This window comes from Silurus meridionalis, chromosome 11 (genome assembly GCF_014805685.1).
Source record: "Silurus meridionalis isolate SWU-2019-XX chromosome 11, ASM1480568v1, whole genome shotgun sequence".
NCBI lineage: Eukaryota > Metazoa > Chordata > Actinopteri > Siluriformes > Siluridae > Silurus > Silurus meridionalis.
The window spans coordinates 13,377,437-13,392,177 of NC_060894.1; the positions used below are offsets into that span (position 1 = coordinate 13,377,437).

A 14,741-nucleotide genomic window follows, 5' to 3' on the forward strand; every position below is an offset into this window, starting at 1 on the left:
TTCATTGTAAGTATTAAATTACAATTATAGGCCTATGTGTGTGTATATATATATATATATATATATATATATATATATATATATATATATATATATATATATATATATATATATATATATATATATATATATATATATATATATATATATATATGTGTGTAAAAGTGATTGTGTCTTTAATCTTTAAAAAAACAGAAAGAAACTTAACACAACTGAGCACAAACTCTAAGGAGCTTTCAACGTACATTAGCGCATTTTAATATATATATATATATATATATATATATATATATATATATATATATATATATATATATATATATATATAAATATGTTAAAGTTTTTCTTTCTTCCTGCTTTCCCAAATAGTATGCAGAAACGTGGTAAATGCTAAAATGTGGGGATTTAATAATGTTAGCTTTCTGACACTTACCAAATACCTGTTTGTATTGGATAAACAAACGTTTTTGTGAGGTATGTGTGGAAAATATAATATTTGTTTATTTTTGGACCGAATTTTGTGGAAAAGACACAGTAGCAATACATCTTCTTTTCTCGTTTCTTTTTACACATTTTTTGCCTGAATCGGTCTGTTGTGTGACAACGAGTCTTCGTAGGCCCATTGTCAGACGAAAAACGGGTTCCCCCACATCAGAAAACAAAGAGGGAAATCCAAAGATCATAAAAATAAAGGGGAATACATGCAGAGTTGTTGTAGTAAAAAGGTGATGGTTTATTCACAGTGATCAAGAGGTGAACAGTCCCAGCAAATGAATAGATAAATAAACCATATACAAAGTAACAACAAAAACAAACAAAATATATACAAAAAAAGAAAGAAACAAACGAACATGTATATATCCACAAACTTCTGTATTGCAAGGTTATTGCTCACGGCACCACAATTGCAGGCTCGCTCGCCAGGTAAACTGACCCTGTACACTAGTTTGGGGCACCCTTTTAAAGTCCAAGCCCCACCCCCTTGGATTAAACCAGTGTGACAAAAAGGTGAGTATTAAGGTATGTAGATTTTACAGTAAAACAAATACAAATATCACATACCCAAACCATATATATATATATATATATATATATATATATATATATATATATATATATATACACACATATATATATATATATATATATATATATATATATATATATATATATATATATATATATATATATACAAGAATATTTCTACTGTTAAATAACATTTAAAATAGAAATAACAAAAAATATACCTATTAAATATATGCCGACATTGCACAATCCCCCTTAATGAACTGATTAGTTTGTTGGCTTCCGAAAACGGAAAGTGAAAGGCCAGCAACACCAGCACCGGCAAACACCTGAACACAGGTAAGTTTTTAAAACGTAAGACCAGACAAAAAGAAACCAAAAGACAGCTATATGTTTGCTTGTTAAGTACAGCACAAATTATTGTCAGGGGGGTGAAAGTGGAGTGGAAATGTTTGCATGTGTGAAAGACTGGTATGCTAGTCGGCTATCTTGTTCTGGGCCCCAGGCCGATGTGGAACCTTAAATTAGTAGGGTTGCAAAGAGAGATACCATCTGGTCATTGAAGAGTTGGGATCCTGCATGGTGTGGATCCATCTCAGGGCTCGGTAATCTGTCTCTAGAATGAACTTCCTTCCCAGCAGGTAGTACCTGAGGAACTCCAACACCCACTTGATCACCAGGCACTCCTTCTCCACTGTTGATTATCAGGTCTCTCTTGGCAGTAACTTTCTGCTCAAGAATGCAATGGCCCTTTCTTCGCCTGCATCTTCCTGGGCCAGGACTGCTCCGATTCCCACAGACAAAGCAATCACCAGCACAATGAATCCTTTTGAAAAATAAGGATATTTGAGGACTGAATAAGAACATATTTGTCCATGTTAAAGGCCCTCTCACACTCCTCAGTCCAGCAAATTGGGTTTTTGCAGAGCAGAATGGTCAGGGAGATAGCATGATAGAAAAGTTCAGAATGAATCGTCGACACCATCCTACCAGCCCCAAGAAAGACCGAACCTCTTTTTTTGTTTGTGGTCTTGGACTGTGTCAAATGGCTTCTACCTTGCAAACTTGAGGTTGCAACTCCCCATTTCCTAGGTGGTATCAAAGGTAGTCGGTCTCAGCCTTTGCCCATTCACATTTTGCCACATTTAAAGTCAGGTCAGCCTCTTGGATCTTACTCAGGGTCTTTTTTCAGGTGTTAAAGATGGTCCTTCTGAGTCTGACTGTAGATGACAATTCCATCCAGGTACACGGCTGACCATTCTTCACAGCCTCGAAGAACTTGGTCCATCAGGTATTGGAAGATTGCAGGTGCCCCATGTAGACCGAATGGTAATGTCCCAATTTCTACCTTTAGTGTAGTGTTCTCTACATCCGTTTTTTTTACCCCAACCACCTGCATGTCTTCCCTCACCACATCCATAAACCTCCTCTTCGTTCTTCCTCTTTTTCTCCCTCCTGATGGCTAAATCCTCAGCATTCTCCTACCGATATACCCAATGTTTCTCCTCTGCACATGTCCAAACCATCTCAATCTCACCTCCCTCACTTTGTCCCTCACCTTCTTCATCTGTTCTGCTTTTATTCTCTTTTTTATAATGCTGTTTACTATCCTACTTTCATTGAATCAAGCTATATTCTTTTTACTTAGATTGTCTATTTGTATATGTTTAACTGTATTGTTCTGCTTAGTTATGTTAGTACCTAGGTCATATGTCATTTGTACTTTCTGAACTGACTATGTTACATAGTGTGTTGAGCTTCACAGAGATAACATTTATAAGCTTGTTACTTTTGTCGATAAATGCACATATTAATTTTTATGTTTTAGTCATTGTTATTTCACCCATTTTACATCGTATCTTTGTTGGTTTCCTTTTATTCAGCTCCATCTCGCAGACGTTTTGGGACATCTATTAGGAGCAGTCCTTTCAGACATTATCGTCAGTTTCAACTCTTCTCCCTCACCACTAAGGTTGCCCGTTTTATTGAACACCTCTCTACCCCAACTATTCCAGAGAACCCGTCTGCTTCCTCGCATCGTGCAGCGTACCTTTTCGCGTGATATGGGTACACAGACCTCTTCTGACCTCCCTGCTGTTGAAAACTTTGATGACAACTCCCACATTTCTGCAACAAACCAACCATCTCCTCCTTACCCTTCATGTTGGTCTCCTACTGATTATCCTCCTACTTCCCTGTTCCTTCACCTGATTATTATTATCTTCCCATAACTTCACCTAAGTCTGACCCCGATTGCTCATCTATGTCTTCTTCAGTGGCTGAGGCCCACAAGCTCTTTTTTCTTAATAAACATGATTAAGTCTGCCTTGTATGTTGTTTTTCTGTCTCTACAACACACTCATAACACCAGTCAGACCCTACTCTAATCTATTTATTAGTATCTACCGTAATTTCCGGACTATAACGCGCACCCATATATAAGCCGAATTTTACAAAGATTTTTATTTTGAACAAAAATAAGCCGCACCTGTTTATAAGTCGCAGGTGTCTACACTGAAACTAATGAACTTTACACAGGTTTTAACGAAAGACAGTGTCTGTTACACGGTGTAACGGGTGAAATATGTTGTGGCTTCTTTAAGAGCAGAGCGGCATTTTGGAAATAGGCTGCCGCCGCATTTTTCCGGTATTACTGCTTGTGTGCAAGAACGAGGAATATGTATTTTCTGTATTTTCTGATGCTCATTTCTAAGTTTCTTTGACTAACCTGAATGCTGTTGCCAAGAAGAAACCTGTCGGTGCTTATATGATTTCTGTTGCAACTGGAGTTAGCGAGCTATCCCTTGTCCCAGACTCAACTTGTTACAACGGCTTGTGTCTAAATAGTAGCCTACCAAGAAAGTCATTGTTCACTGTCTTCCTCCTTCCTTTCACAACTATTTCTCTCGGGCATTTTTTGCCATCTTTGTGCGTTAAAAAAAAATTTCTTTCTCCCGAAACCATTCAGCTCAGAACACAGGTGAGGTGGGTTTTTTGTTTCCGTTCGGAAATTTCATTGGTCTAATGTTATGGTGCTCAGTTTTTTGGCTTGAAGTTTGTGAAACCGGGAAAAACCCAGGAAAAATTCATAAATAAGCCGCTTCGTTGTTTAAGCTGTGGGGTTCAAAACGTGGGGAAAAAGTAGCAGCTTATAGTCTGAAAAATACGGTAATTATTATTAATTTAATTATACTTGGAGTAAATAGGTTACATGAGTGTAATTAACATATAGGCTAAATAGGTTTAATTAAGCTACTTCTATTGTATCTAATAGTGGTGTTAGATAAATATACTAATTATTAAGTTAATTTGTTCGAATAATATTAGTTTGATTTGATAACACACGCTAGATAGGGTTGATTAGAATATTTTTCTCGACAGTCACACCAGGTACCTTTCTAGCTGTCCCTTATTACTTAGTTACCCCTTATTACTAGTTGCCCATTCATCCAGCACCTCTTCACCACCACCAAGCCCCTGTCTGACCTCTTCCCTGAATCTCATACTACAGTCTTCCTCCTTTAGTTTCCACCATTTAATTCTTCTTTCAGTCCTCACTCTCCTCCTCTTTTTCACCTCCAAAACCATCTTACAGACCACCATCCAATGCTGTCTAGCTACACTGTCCCCTACCAACACCATACAGTCTACAATCTCTTTCAGGTTGCATCTCCTGCATAGAATATAGTCCACCTGTGTGCACCTTCCTCCACTCTTATATGTCACCCAATGGTCCGCCTTCTTTTTAAAATAAGTGTTCACCACTGCCATTTTCATCCTTTTAGCAAAATCTACCTCCATCAGCCCTTCCACATTCCTCTCCTTAAAACCATACCTACCCATCACCTCCTTATCCCATTTGTCACCTTTAACTACATGCCCATTAAAGTCTGTTACAATCACCAATCGTTCATTCCTAGATACACCTTCTACCACTCCATCTAACTCACTCCAGAATTTTTCCTTCTCCTCCATCTCACAACCCACTTGTGAAGCATAAGCACTGATGACATTTATCATCACCCCTTCAACTTCCAGCTTTATGTTCATCACCCTATCAGAAACTCTCTTCACCTCCACTACACTCTTACTGTACACTTCCTTCAAAATCACCCCTACACCATTTCTCTTTCCCTCCACACCATGATAGAACAGTTTAAACCCACCTCCAATGTTCCTGGCCTTACTCCCTTTCTGCTTGGTCTCCTGAACACACAACATTTCCAGTTCAGAGTTGAAGTGACAGTCCAGAGTTAAGGTGTCATATGATAGTGCAAAAAAGTCATGCAGAAATAGTGAAGATGGAGAGAGAGGTCCATTCCTAGTTCCTGGGTGTTTTCTGGTTTAAACTACAAATGGCCTGCAGGAAGAAGCTCCTCCTCATTCTCTGTGTTTGCTTTTAAGGAGTGGAAGTACTTCCCTGATTGCAACTAAGAAAATATTCCATTGTTGGGATGGTTAAGGTCCTTCACAATCTTCCTGGCCTTGGTCCGGCACAACGTGCTGTAGATATCCTGCAGGTTTGGGAGCTCGGTGCGGATAGAACCTTCAGCTGACTGCACCACCCTCTGGAGGGCTCGCCTGTCCTGCATGGTGCTGTTCCCGAACCAGGAAGTGATGCTACCCGTCCGGATGCTCTCAACGGTGCGAGTGTTAAAGATCCATAGCACCTGAGAGGGTAGTTTCAAGTCAAGAAGCTTTTTATTGTCATTTCAACCATATATAGCTGATGCAGTACACAGTGAAATGAAACAACGTTCCTCCAGGACCTAGGTGCTACATAAAACAACATAAAACAACAGTCACAGAAACCGAAAAACACAGGACCAAGAACTAGTAGAAAAAGCCTTGCCACATAAAGTGCATGTGTGCAACCTGGTGCAAACTGTTCCAAAAGACAACAAAATACAGTGCAAGACAACGCAAGACAGTGCAAGACAAAACAGGACAGTGCAAGACAGTACACAATACACAAAGCACAAAATAGCTCCGCCAGTAAACCTGTCGTAACAAAATAAGGTGAACAGTAGCAGAAAAATGTAAACAGAGTATTGTGCAAATAAACAAATAGCAGCAGTCAAGATAAGGTGAACAGTGGCAAAAAAATGTGGACAGAATATTGTGTAAAAGAACAAATAGCAGCAATCCCGGAAGATGTGCAAAAACGGCATGTAAACATTTTGCGGTAATGATTAGAGTGAGTGGTAGTGAATCATGGTTGTGCGAAGTGTATGATGTATGTTAAGTCCGGTTTGTACAGATCAGTCACACAAAGTGAATATGAGTGTGTGTTGAGTCTGGTTTGTACTGATCAGTCACACAGTTGTGTGTATGTGTGTGTGTGTGTGTATGTGTGTGTGAGAGAGAGTTCAGTTCAGTTGTTTGTAGAGTAACCTGATGGCTTCAGGGAAGAAACTGTTGCACAGTCTGGATGTGGCGGTCTGAATGCTTCGGGAACCGCTTCCCTGATGGTAGGAGAGTGAAAAGTATGTGTGACGGGTGTGTGTGGTCGTCCACAATGCTGTTTGCTTTGTGGATGCAGCGTGTGGTGTAAATGTCCATGGTAGAGGGGAGAGAGCCTCTGACTATCTTTTCAGATGTCCTTTAAAGTCCTTTCAGCGTCTCATGGTACAGATGGTACAGGTCCTCCCAGGCCTTCTTCATGTGACTTGTTGATGTGACAGGACCAAGACAGCTGGTTCTTTTACCTTCAGTTCTGGCTGCTCGTCCTCCTGTTCCTCTTCTACTTTATGAACCAGCATTGATGTCTCAGGTTTGCTGGGTGGCTCTTTCCACTCCTTCAGCAGGTTAACATGGTAGGTTTGTGTAGCCTTGCCTTTGACAGGATGATGAATCTCATATGTCACTGGTGCCATCTTGCAAACCACCGAGTAAAGTCCCTGCCACTTAATTAGCTGTTTGTTTATTGATGTAGGCAGCAGTAGCAGTTCGTTTTGTCCTGGGTGAAACATTCTGGCGTGTTGGTTATACCATGTTTTTTGTGCTTTTTGGGCCTGTCGGAGGTTCTCTTGAGCCATTTCCCTGTAGTGCTCCAGGTGGTCTCTTAATGACGAATTGGACAATCTCAGACATCACCTCAGCCGATGAAGGGGCTTCCCAACTCCTTCAAAAGAGATCCAATGGACCTTGGACCTGCCACCCATACAGGAGCTAAAATGGAGAAAAACCTGTTGATGCTTGAGTTGTACAAATGGTAGCCATTTGTCCGATTCCCTTCCAGTGTCTGAGACAAACATCCAAAAGTGGATTTGTTTTCATGTGTGAAAGACAGGTATGTTAATAGCGTGTGTGAGCACCCACATCGCTTTAGCAGGGGGCTTATGGAGGATGAAAGAAGTAAGTTGCAGTGTTTGTATGTGCGTGTTTGTGCTGCGCTAACCAACAGGAACAGGTCACTTTGTCACAATCCAAAAAAGTTTTTTATCATTACAAGTTCTTCTCTGGTGATATTCTCTTACCACTTACACTTAATAGCGCCGTTGCTATCCATGTTGACCTCAGGTTCAACTTTAATGACACTTTTTCAGAGTCTGATAATTCTGGGCCAGCTATGTGAATTAGGCTTCCAATGGTAGTGACATGAAACTTGATAAGTACGTCCGTCAAAGCAGGGAAAAAAACTTTACTTGACACCTCTAAGTGTAAGACAAAGATCAGTGGTTATTGGAGGGTCCAGTACAAGGAGCTTGTATTAGCACTTCTCGACATCTTAAAAAGTGAACTCTTTAAATATATTATGATAGAAGATGGGTAGCTTAGATACCAACAGTTTCAGAGCATTCATCCAAAACAATGGTTTATCTAAACCCAGACCTTCATAATTCTTTAAGATTATGGAAGCAGTTAATTTCACTAAATTCACTAACAAAAGAAATTCACTAACATGGATTGGATTTTTTTCAATACTTAAGGTGGGGAGTTGATGCAGGCTAGCCAATGCTAGAGAGTAGAAGCTGCTATATTGTTAATAATTAAAACCTGTCCTCTATATCAGTGGTTCATGGGTCAATTGGTACTGGGCCGCACAGAAAGAATACTTAACTTACATTATTTCCGTTTTATTTATTATCTGATTCTGAACGATGTTTTATTTTGGAAAATTACTGGATTCACATCTGTCTATGACTCACTCTTGATGCATGTCACAATGCTTGCCTCGGTCACAAGTCTTACCTACATCTGCTACCTTCTTGAAGTGGCTGCTCCGACCAATAACACGATACATTACCCCCAAGCTAGCAAAATAAACAAAAAAAAAAACAAAACAGTGGATACACCTTTATTATTATATTTAGAAAATACCAATTTTTATGCCGGTCGTATCATTTTATTTTGTTGTATTTATCTGCCACACCTTAATGGCCGGTCTGTAAAAATATTATCTGACTTAAACCAGTCCGTGGTGCAAAAAATTGTTGGGGAGCGCTGCTCTATATGACATGATGGAAAGTAGATTCTTCCATTTATTCAGATGCCCCACTATTTTTTCCTCTGTTACTTCACAATTTTTAATCACATTCATATCATCCCTAAGATGTACCCCTAAGTATTAAACCCATCTCTTCTCTATTTTAATCCTGTAGGAAGAGAGTTTTCCCATCTGTACACCTTCCAATTAAAGTAGCTCCACTTTTTTCAAAATTCACTTTTGCAAAATAAACAATCATAAAATTGTTTAAAATTTTCATCATCTCGCCTACATCTCTTTGTTCTTTGATAAGAATGACAATATCTTCAGTGTAAGCTGACAGTTTAAAAAAAAATCATTTGGAATATTAATTCCTCTGTTCCTCTGAAATAGCATGCCTCAAAGAGCACACCCTTGGTTGATACCTCTTAGAACTTTAAAGGGGGAGCATAAGTCACCATTGACTTTCAGTAGCTTAACTTGTCAGTAAAAGTTTGACCAAAGCTGAAAGCTTCCGGCACATACCAATGATGTTCGACTGTGTCAAATGCTTTTTCTCGATCAATTGAGATTTGACCAATATCAATGTCTAAGAGTTTGCCAATATCGGAAATGTCTCCAATGAACGATATATTGTCAACGATCTGCCTACCTGGCCCACAGTATGTCTGATCAGGGTGGATGATTTCCTCCAATACCTTGCCCAATCTATTTGCTAGTGCTTTAGAAATTAATTATAATCAGTAATTCTGCCAGTAATAAACACTGTCGGATATATTATTTTTAAAACTATCTTTCTGCTTTGAGACCTGTGTAACACAAGTAAAGAGACAGAGATAGAAAGATAGATACGTTTTTTTGGCACGGCGGCCACAAAGGCTTCACCCGCTCACTCACGCAGCAGACGCTCACGCATGCGTACAAAGAGAGAGAGGGAGAAAGAGAGAGAGAGAGAGAGAGAGAGAGAGAGAGAGAGAGACAGCTGGTGAGCGAGCTGATCCTCCTCTTCTTACACAGGACAACACATTCACTCTCAGGACAGCAAACGAAGCGCTGTAGATCGGTACCGACAACCACACGACTCATATTTGCGACCTGAATTTTAACTGTCAGAGGACATTCGCGTATTCACTGGACCGTGTACATCCCAGTAAGTAAGCATGCTTTGCTATTTGGAATAAAAACACAATTCAATTCAATGTATTGTAGACTATAGGACTGCTGCTCCGTGACCGTTAGTCTCTGCGCTTCTGAGTTATAGCTCTAATAGCAGTATCTGAATGCTCAATGTTACATCTCTGACTATGTGATGCATGCAGGCTACTGCTGGACTGCTTTCTAAACTCATCATTCTTAGACAAATTGCTTAATTCAATGTTTGACCGGAACCGAGGCAAGCAGTTAAAATTGCTGCCTGTGTAGGATGCGATATAATAAACATACGTAGGTTTGTCGAAAGGGGGAATTTTGACCAGCTGTTGTTCCTGTGTAAATATTATATAGAAACGTGTAGATTAATAGGTTATATCAGTAATGTAAGATACAGAAGTCGTGGTTCGATTAGGCTTAAATCTATTAGACGGTCCGACTTGCAGCCTGAAAGACAGTTGTGGAAAAAGTTATTTTCCGCCCGAGAGAGGATCCGCATCGATTTCCGTTAAACACGCGTGGTGTTCCGTTTACATCAATTCATTCTCGTTTTTCTCTTCTCTTTCAGCTCTTGCCGGCGGAAATGGACGAGCACTTCGACGCGCGAGATAAAGTCGAGAGGAAGGACCGGTGCGGCTCGCGAGCCAACGGCGTCCCAAGCCCCGCCCACAGCGCGCACTGCAGCCTGTACCGCACGCGCACTCTGAAGGCGCTCAGCTCGGAGAAGCGGGCCCGGAAGGTTCGCTTTTACCGGAATGGAGACCGGTACTTCCCCGGCCTGCTGTGCGCCGTGTCCGCCGAGCGCTTCCGCACGCTGGACGCGCTGCTGGCCGAGCTGACGCGCGCGCTCACCGACAACGTGCACCTGCCACAGGGCGTGCGCGTCATCTACAGCGTCGATGGCTCGAGGAAGATAACCAGCATCGATCAGCTGCTGGAAGGTGAGGGAAATGACTGTGATAAACTATCTCTCACTATCGGTCACCATCTTTCCCGAATATCATCCTTTCAAAACTTATGTTGCCATTTATATGGGTACACCACATTTGTATAAACAGGTAAACAAGAGCTTTTCATATAATAATGTTTTTCAAAAATTTCTGCTTCCTTCTACCACAACCCTCAGTGAATAGGGGACTCCATAAAACTAACCCTGGCCAGTTAATAAATTAATGGTTTATTCATACAACTTTCATTTTTTTCACCTGTTTAAGTATATCTAATAAAATGTCACTGGAAATAAGATTAAACCTGATCTACTGTACATAATAAACGGTGTAAGTATGGATAACAGCCCACATTTACTCCGATCTCCAAGACATATTTTATAACATCTCCATTCACAATTCCATACATATGAAATGACCTTGACTGACATTTTACAATGATATTAATTCTAATACAAAATATTTCCCAATTAAGTGTATCTTAAAATAATTTGTCTAAATGTGTCTTCCTTTTTCCCCATACCTTGATTAGGGAATTTGTTTGGTTTTTGTGCTGAACCATTTCTAAAACGTAACACCCCTTGTTTATATTCTGACCTAGATAAAGAGATTTTAACTCAGTTGAACATTTATTGGAGATTTAACATCCATGTTAAACAACGTTCTTGTCTACAGCCATTAAACAACAATAGAATATTTTGAGAGCATGGTATTTATTCCTCCACTGTGGTTTTAGAAAACAAGTCCATATATAAGTAAATCAACCATAAATAAGTCCATAAAATCAGTAGCATGGCACAGTGAAACTACATTAGGGGCTCATGGTGACACTATAGTCACTAAGGTTTTTCCTGTAATTTAGCATAAATTTGATGATAAAATAGTAAACTGCTAGACTAAGGTCAGTGACACTCTGTGTTGACCCTTGCAATATTGAGTAATAGTTTAACACCAATATTCAGATTTATACCAGTGATATATTTGATTAGTTCCATCGAATTCTAACCACCAAAAATGAGTTTAGTCATACTGATTTTTATTGCAGCTCTTTTTCTCTAGAAGACTTTTTTGAAGTACATAATTTATATATCATGTCACCTTCTATGTTACCCTAAATTAAAAATGTTTTTTTATTTATGTTTTCAGGAGAGAGTTATGTATGTGGCTCTATTGAAGCTTTTAAAAAGTTTGATTACATGAAAAACATCAACCCCAACTGGTCTGTGAATGTGAAAGCCTCTGCATCCACCAAATGCCTCCCCTCCCTCTCCAGCTCTAAACTGGGGCCCCTTGAATCCAAAGAGAGCAAAGACTTCATCAGGCCTAAGCTGGTCACCATCATACGCAGTGGTGTGAAGCCCCGCAAGGCTGTTCGGATTCTGCTTAACAAAAAGACAGCCCATTCATTTGAGCATGTCCTCAATGATATCACAGACACCATCAAGCTTGATTCTGGTTTTGTCAAGAGGATTTACACGGTTGAAGGAAAACAGGTATGACAGGCTCCTCCATTCTGTAATTGCTTTTGACTAAACATATCTCTCTCTCTGATAGCTTGGATATTTCTTGCATCAGTGTGCACGAATCGATGTCTAAAGTGGTATAAACAAAGTGAACAACAAATCAAAGTTCTACATAATATCATCAGTGGAAATAATGATACGGTGGAAAGAATTGCTGCCCCACAGCTCTAGTGTCCCTGTTTTGATTCTCAGGTCAGGTCACTGTATGTGGAATTTTGTTTGTTCTCTCTGTGATTCAGAGGCTTTCCTTTAGCTTATCCTCTTCTCTCCCACCTCCTAAAAATGGTAGGTGGATTGGCGATTAATGGGTAGATTGGCTTTTAGTAGCTCGATTGGCTTTGGTAGGTGGCTTAAATGTTAGTACGTGTATTGGCTATTGGTAGGTGGATTGAATGCTAGTAGGTGGATTGGCTATTGGTAGGTGGATTGAATGCTAGTAGGTGGATTGGCTATTGGTAGGTGGATTGAATGCTAGTAGGTGGATTGGCTGACTTAAAATTACTCATAGGAGGGATTTTGTATGTGTCCAGTTTTCATTTCTGGATCCACTGCAGCCTGATGAGGATAAGCCATTTAAATAGCAAATAATAATAAATATATGAAAGGACCAGCCAAGTGGGTGGAACAAAGCAGGTGGTAAGCCTATAACTTACCTCAAGTAGGAGACATGAATGAAAACCTTTGCTTGAGCCCACACAAACTCCAAATATGCCATCCACTTGCACCAAACAGACAGAAATAGCTCCAAATCTATGCTTCTTTTAAATTCCACCCACCGCTTTTAACCTTCACACATCTGTGAACACACACAAACACTGTCTCATTTCTACACTCACGTATTCTCAATTTTTTTCTCACTGTCTCTAACTGTCTGTTTCCACTCCCTCACTGTCAGCATGTACATCTCAGATTCAGTAAATGTGCAAGAGAACTCGCACAATCTGGCAAATGTTCCTCAAACACCAATTAGTTTGTTCACAGATGTGATCTGTCTTTGTTGTTTTTGCTACTAATTGATGCTGCTCTAACAACATCTGTGAAATCGATATATATTTTTTTTATCAGAGAGAAAACATACTTAAAAATGCTTCTTGACTTACACAATCTTAGACATACAGTATGCAATTAATAGTGTATTAAAATATTGGCTCACATTAGAAATTCCCTGATATAAGTGGAACTTGATGACATAGCTTCTGCTGTTTTAACATATCTGCCTGAAGGTTTAAAATGTTGTACATTCTGAAATGTTTTCCTGCTGTTCATTGTTGTATAGTGTGATTTACGATTATTGGATTGTGTTTAATATGGTATTGTCCAGTTGGGAAGCCTGAAAAAAATAAAATTGCCAGAAAGTTACTTACTCACATAATAACTCTGTACAAATGCGGTAAGCATAAAAGCATCTCAGCGCAGTATGCCAAACCATGAGGCAGATCAGCGACAACAGCAGAAGACCAATTCAGGTTCCACTTCTGTCAGCCAAGAACAGAAAACTGGGGCTGCAGTGACCAAAACTGGACACTGAAAAACATAACATAGTCTAAAGAATCTGAATTTCTGCTGAGGTGCACAGATTCTAGGCACACAGAGTCTATGAGGAAAGCTTTCTTGGCATGCTTTGGGCCCTTTAATACCAATTAATCATCGCTTGACAGTCACAACTTGTTTAAGTATTATTGCTGATTATTTGGCCATGGCCACAATCTTCTAATGGCTTCTTCCTGCATGATTATGCACAGTGGCTCAAAGCAAAAGTCATCTCAAATGTTTTTTTATGTACAGTGAGTGCAATGTTCTTCAGTGGCCTACCTAGTCACTGGATTTGAATCCAAAATAGAATAGATCCTGTGGGATGTTGTAGAAAAGGAGGTTTGCAACATGAAAGTGCACCTGAAAAGTCAGTAGGAAAGTGTGAAGTCATTAAATCAACATTGAATTTTGTTTAGCTCTTGTGGAATTCATGCATTAAGGAATCGGTGTGTTTTGATAGCAACTACTTAGTATTACTATAGTGTTCCTAATAAAGTGTTTGGTAAGTGTCAGAAAACATTATTGGCTTCAAAACAGTTATAAAAGCATTATATGTATATGTATGTATATATCTTTTCTTATTGTTCACTGGTTTTGCTTCTTAATATAAATTGTTAAAAGACAATGCTTTGATGCCCAAATTCATCTTGATGATACAAAGTGGTAATAGTGACAAAGGTTTGTGGACACATGATCATTAGAGAAATATGTGATTCTTCCCCATATTTTTGCTATAAAGCCGGAACCACACACTGTTCTAAAATGTCTTTGTATGCTGCAGCATTAAGATTTTCTTTTAGGGCACAAATATGTTCCAGCCTGACAATGTTCCTGTGCATTTATCAATTTTTTTGGATTTAGGCCGTTTTTTGTTCTCTCCCCCCTACATATGTTCTCTGGCCCCCTTATAAGTCTGGCTATTATCACACTGCTGCCATGTGATTGGGTAATAGCATGAATGCACAAGGGTGCAGGTATGTGGCAGATTAGTGCAAATATTGATTCAAAGAAAAATATCAATAAAATAAATAAAAATGTGCTGGAATGTCACTGGAATATTAATGCTTAATATACGATGGAGGGTAGATACTATGTATGCATACTGTGTGAGAGGTTTACATTCATAAGAGGCTT

General features: G+C 39.3%; 1 protein-coding gene and 1 long non-coding RNA gene across 5 annotated transcripts in view; both read left to right on the top strand.

Moving 5' to 3' along the window:
- Positions 1–1,268: 1,268 nt before the first annotated feature.
- LOC124393757 lies at positions 1,269–3,351 on the top strand. 2 transcript variants are annotated; one of them, XR_006927367.1, is made up of 3 exons: positions 1,269–2,130; positions 2,219–2,355; positions 2,910–3,351. It is a non-coding gene; the product is annotated as an uncharacterized LOC124393757 (long non-coding RNA). The 2 variants fall into 2 exon arrangements; XR_006927366.1 differs by having other exon boundaries at positions 1,269–2,355.
- Positions 3,352–9,414: 6,063 nt separating this feature from the next.
- Positions 9,415–14,741, top strand: part of dclk1a (doublecortin-like kinase 1a) — a 54,954-nt gene continuing 49,627 nt past the window's right edge. Inside the window, exons 1-3 of one of the 3 annotated variants that reach the window (XM_046861112.1) lie at positions 9,415–9,605; positions 10,173–10,545; positions 11,698–12,044. In XM_046861112.1, the coding sequence (XP_046717068.1) occupies positions 10,188–10,545; positions 11,698–12,044 (705 nt within the window). In that variant the 5' untranslated portion in view covers positions 9,415–9,605; positions 10,173–10,187. The remainder of the gene's footprint in view (positions 9,606–10,172; positions 10,546–11,697; positions 12,045–14,741) is intronic. The other 2 variants (XM_046861111.1, XM_046861110.1) reach the window with 2 other exon arrangements.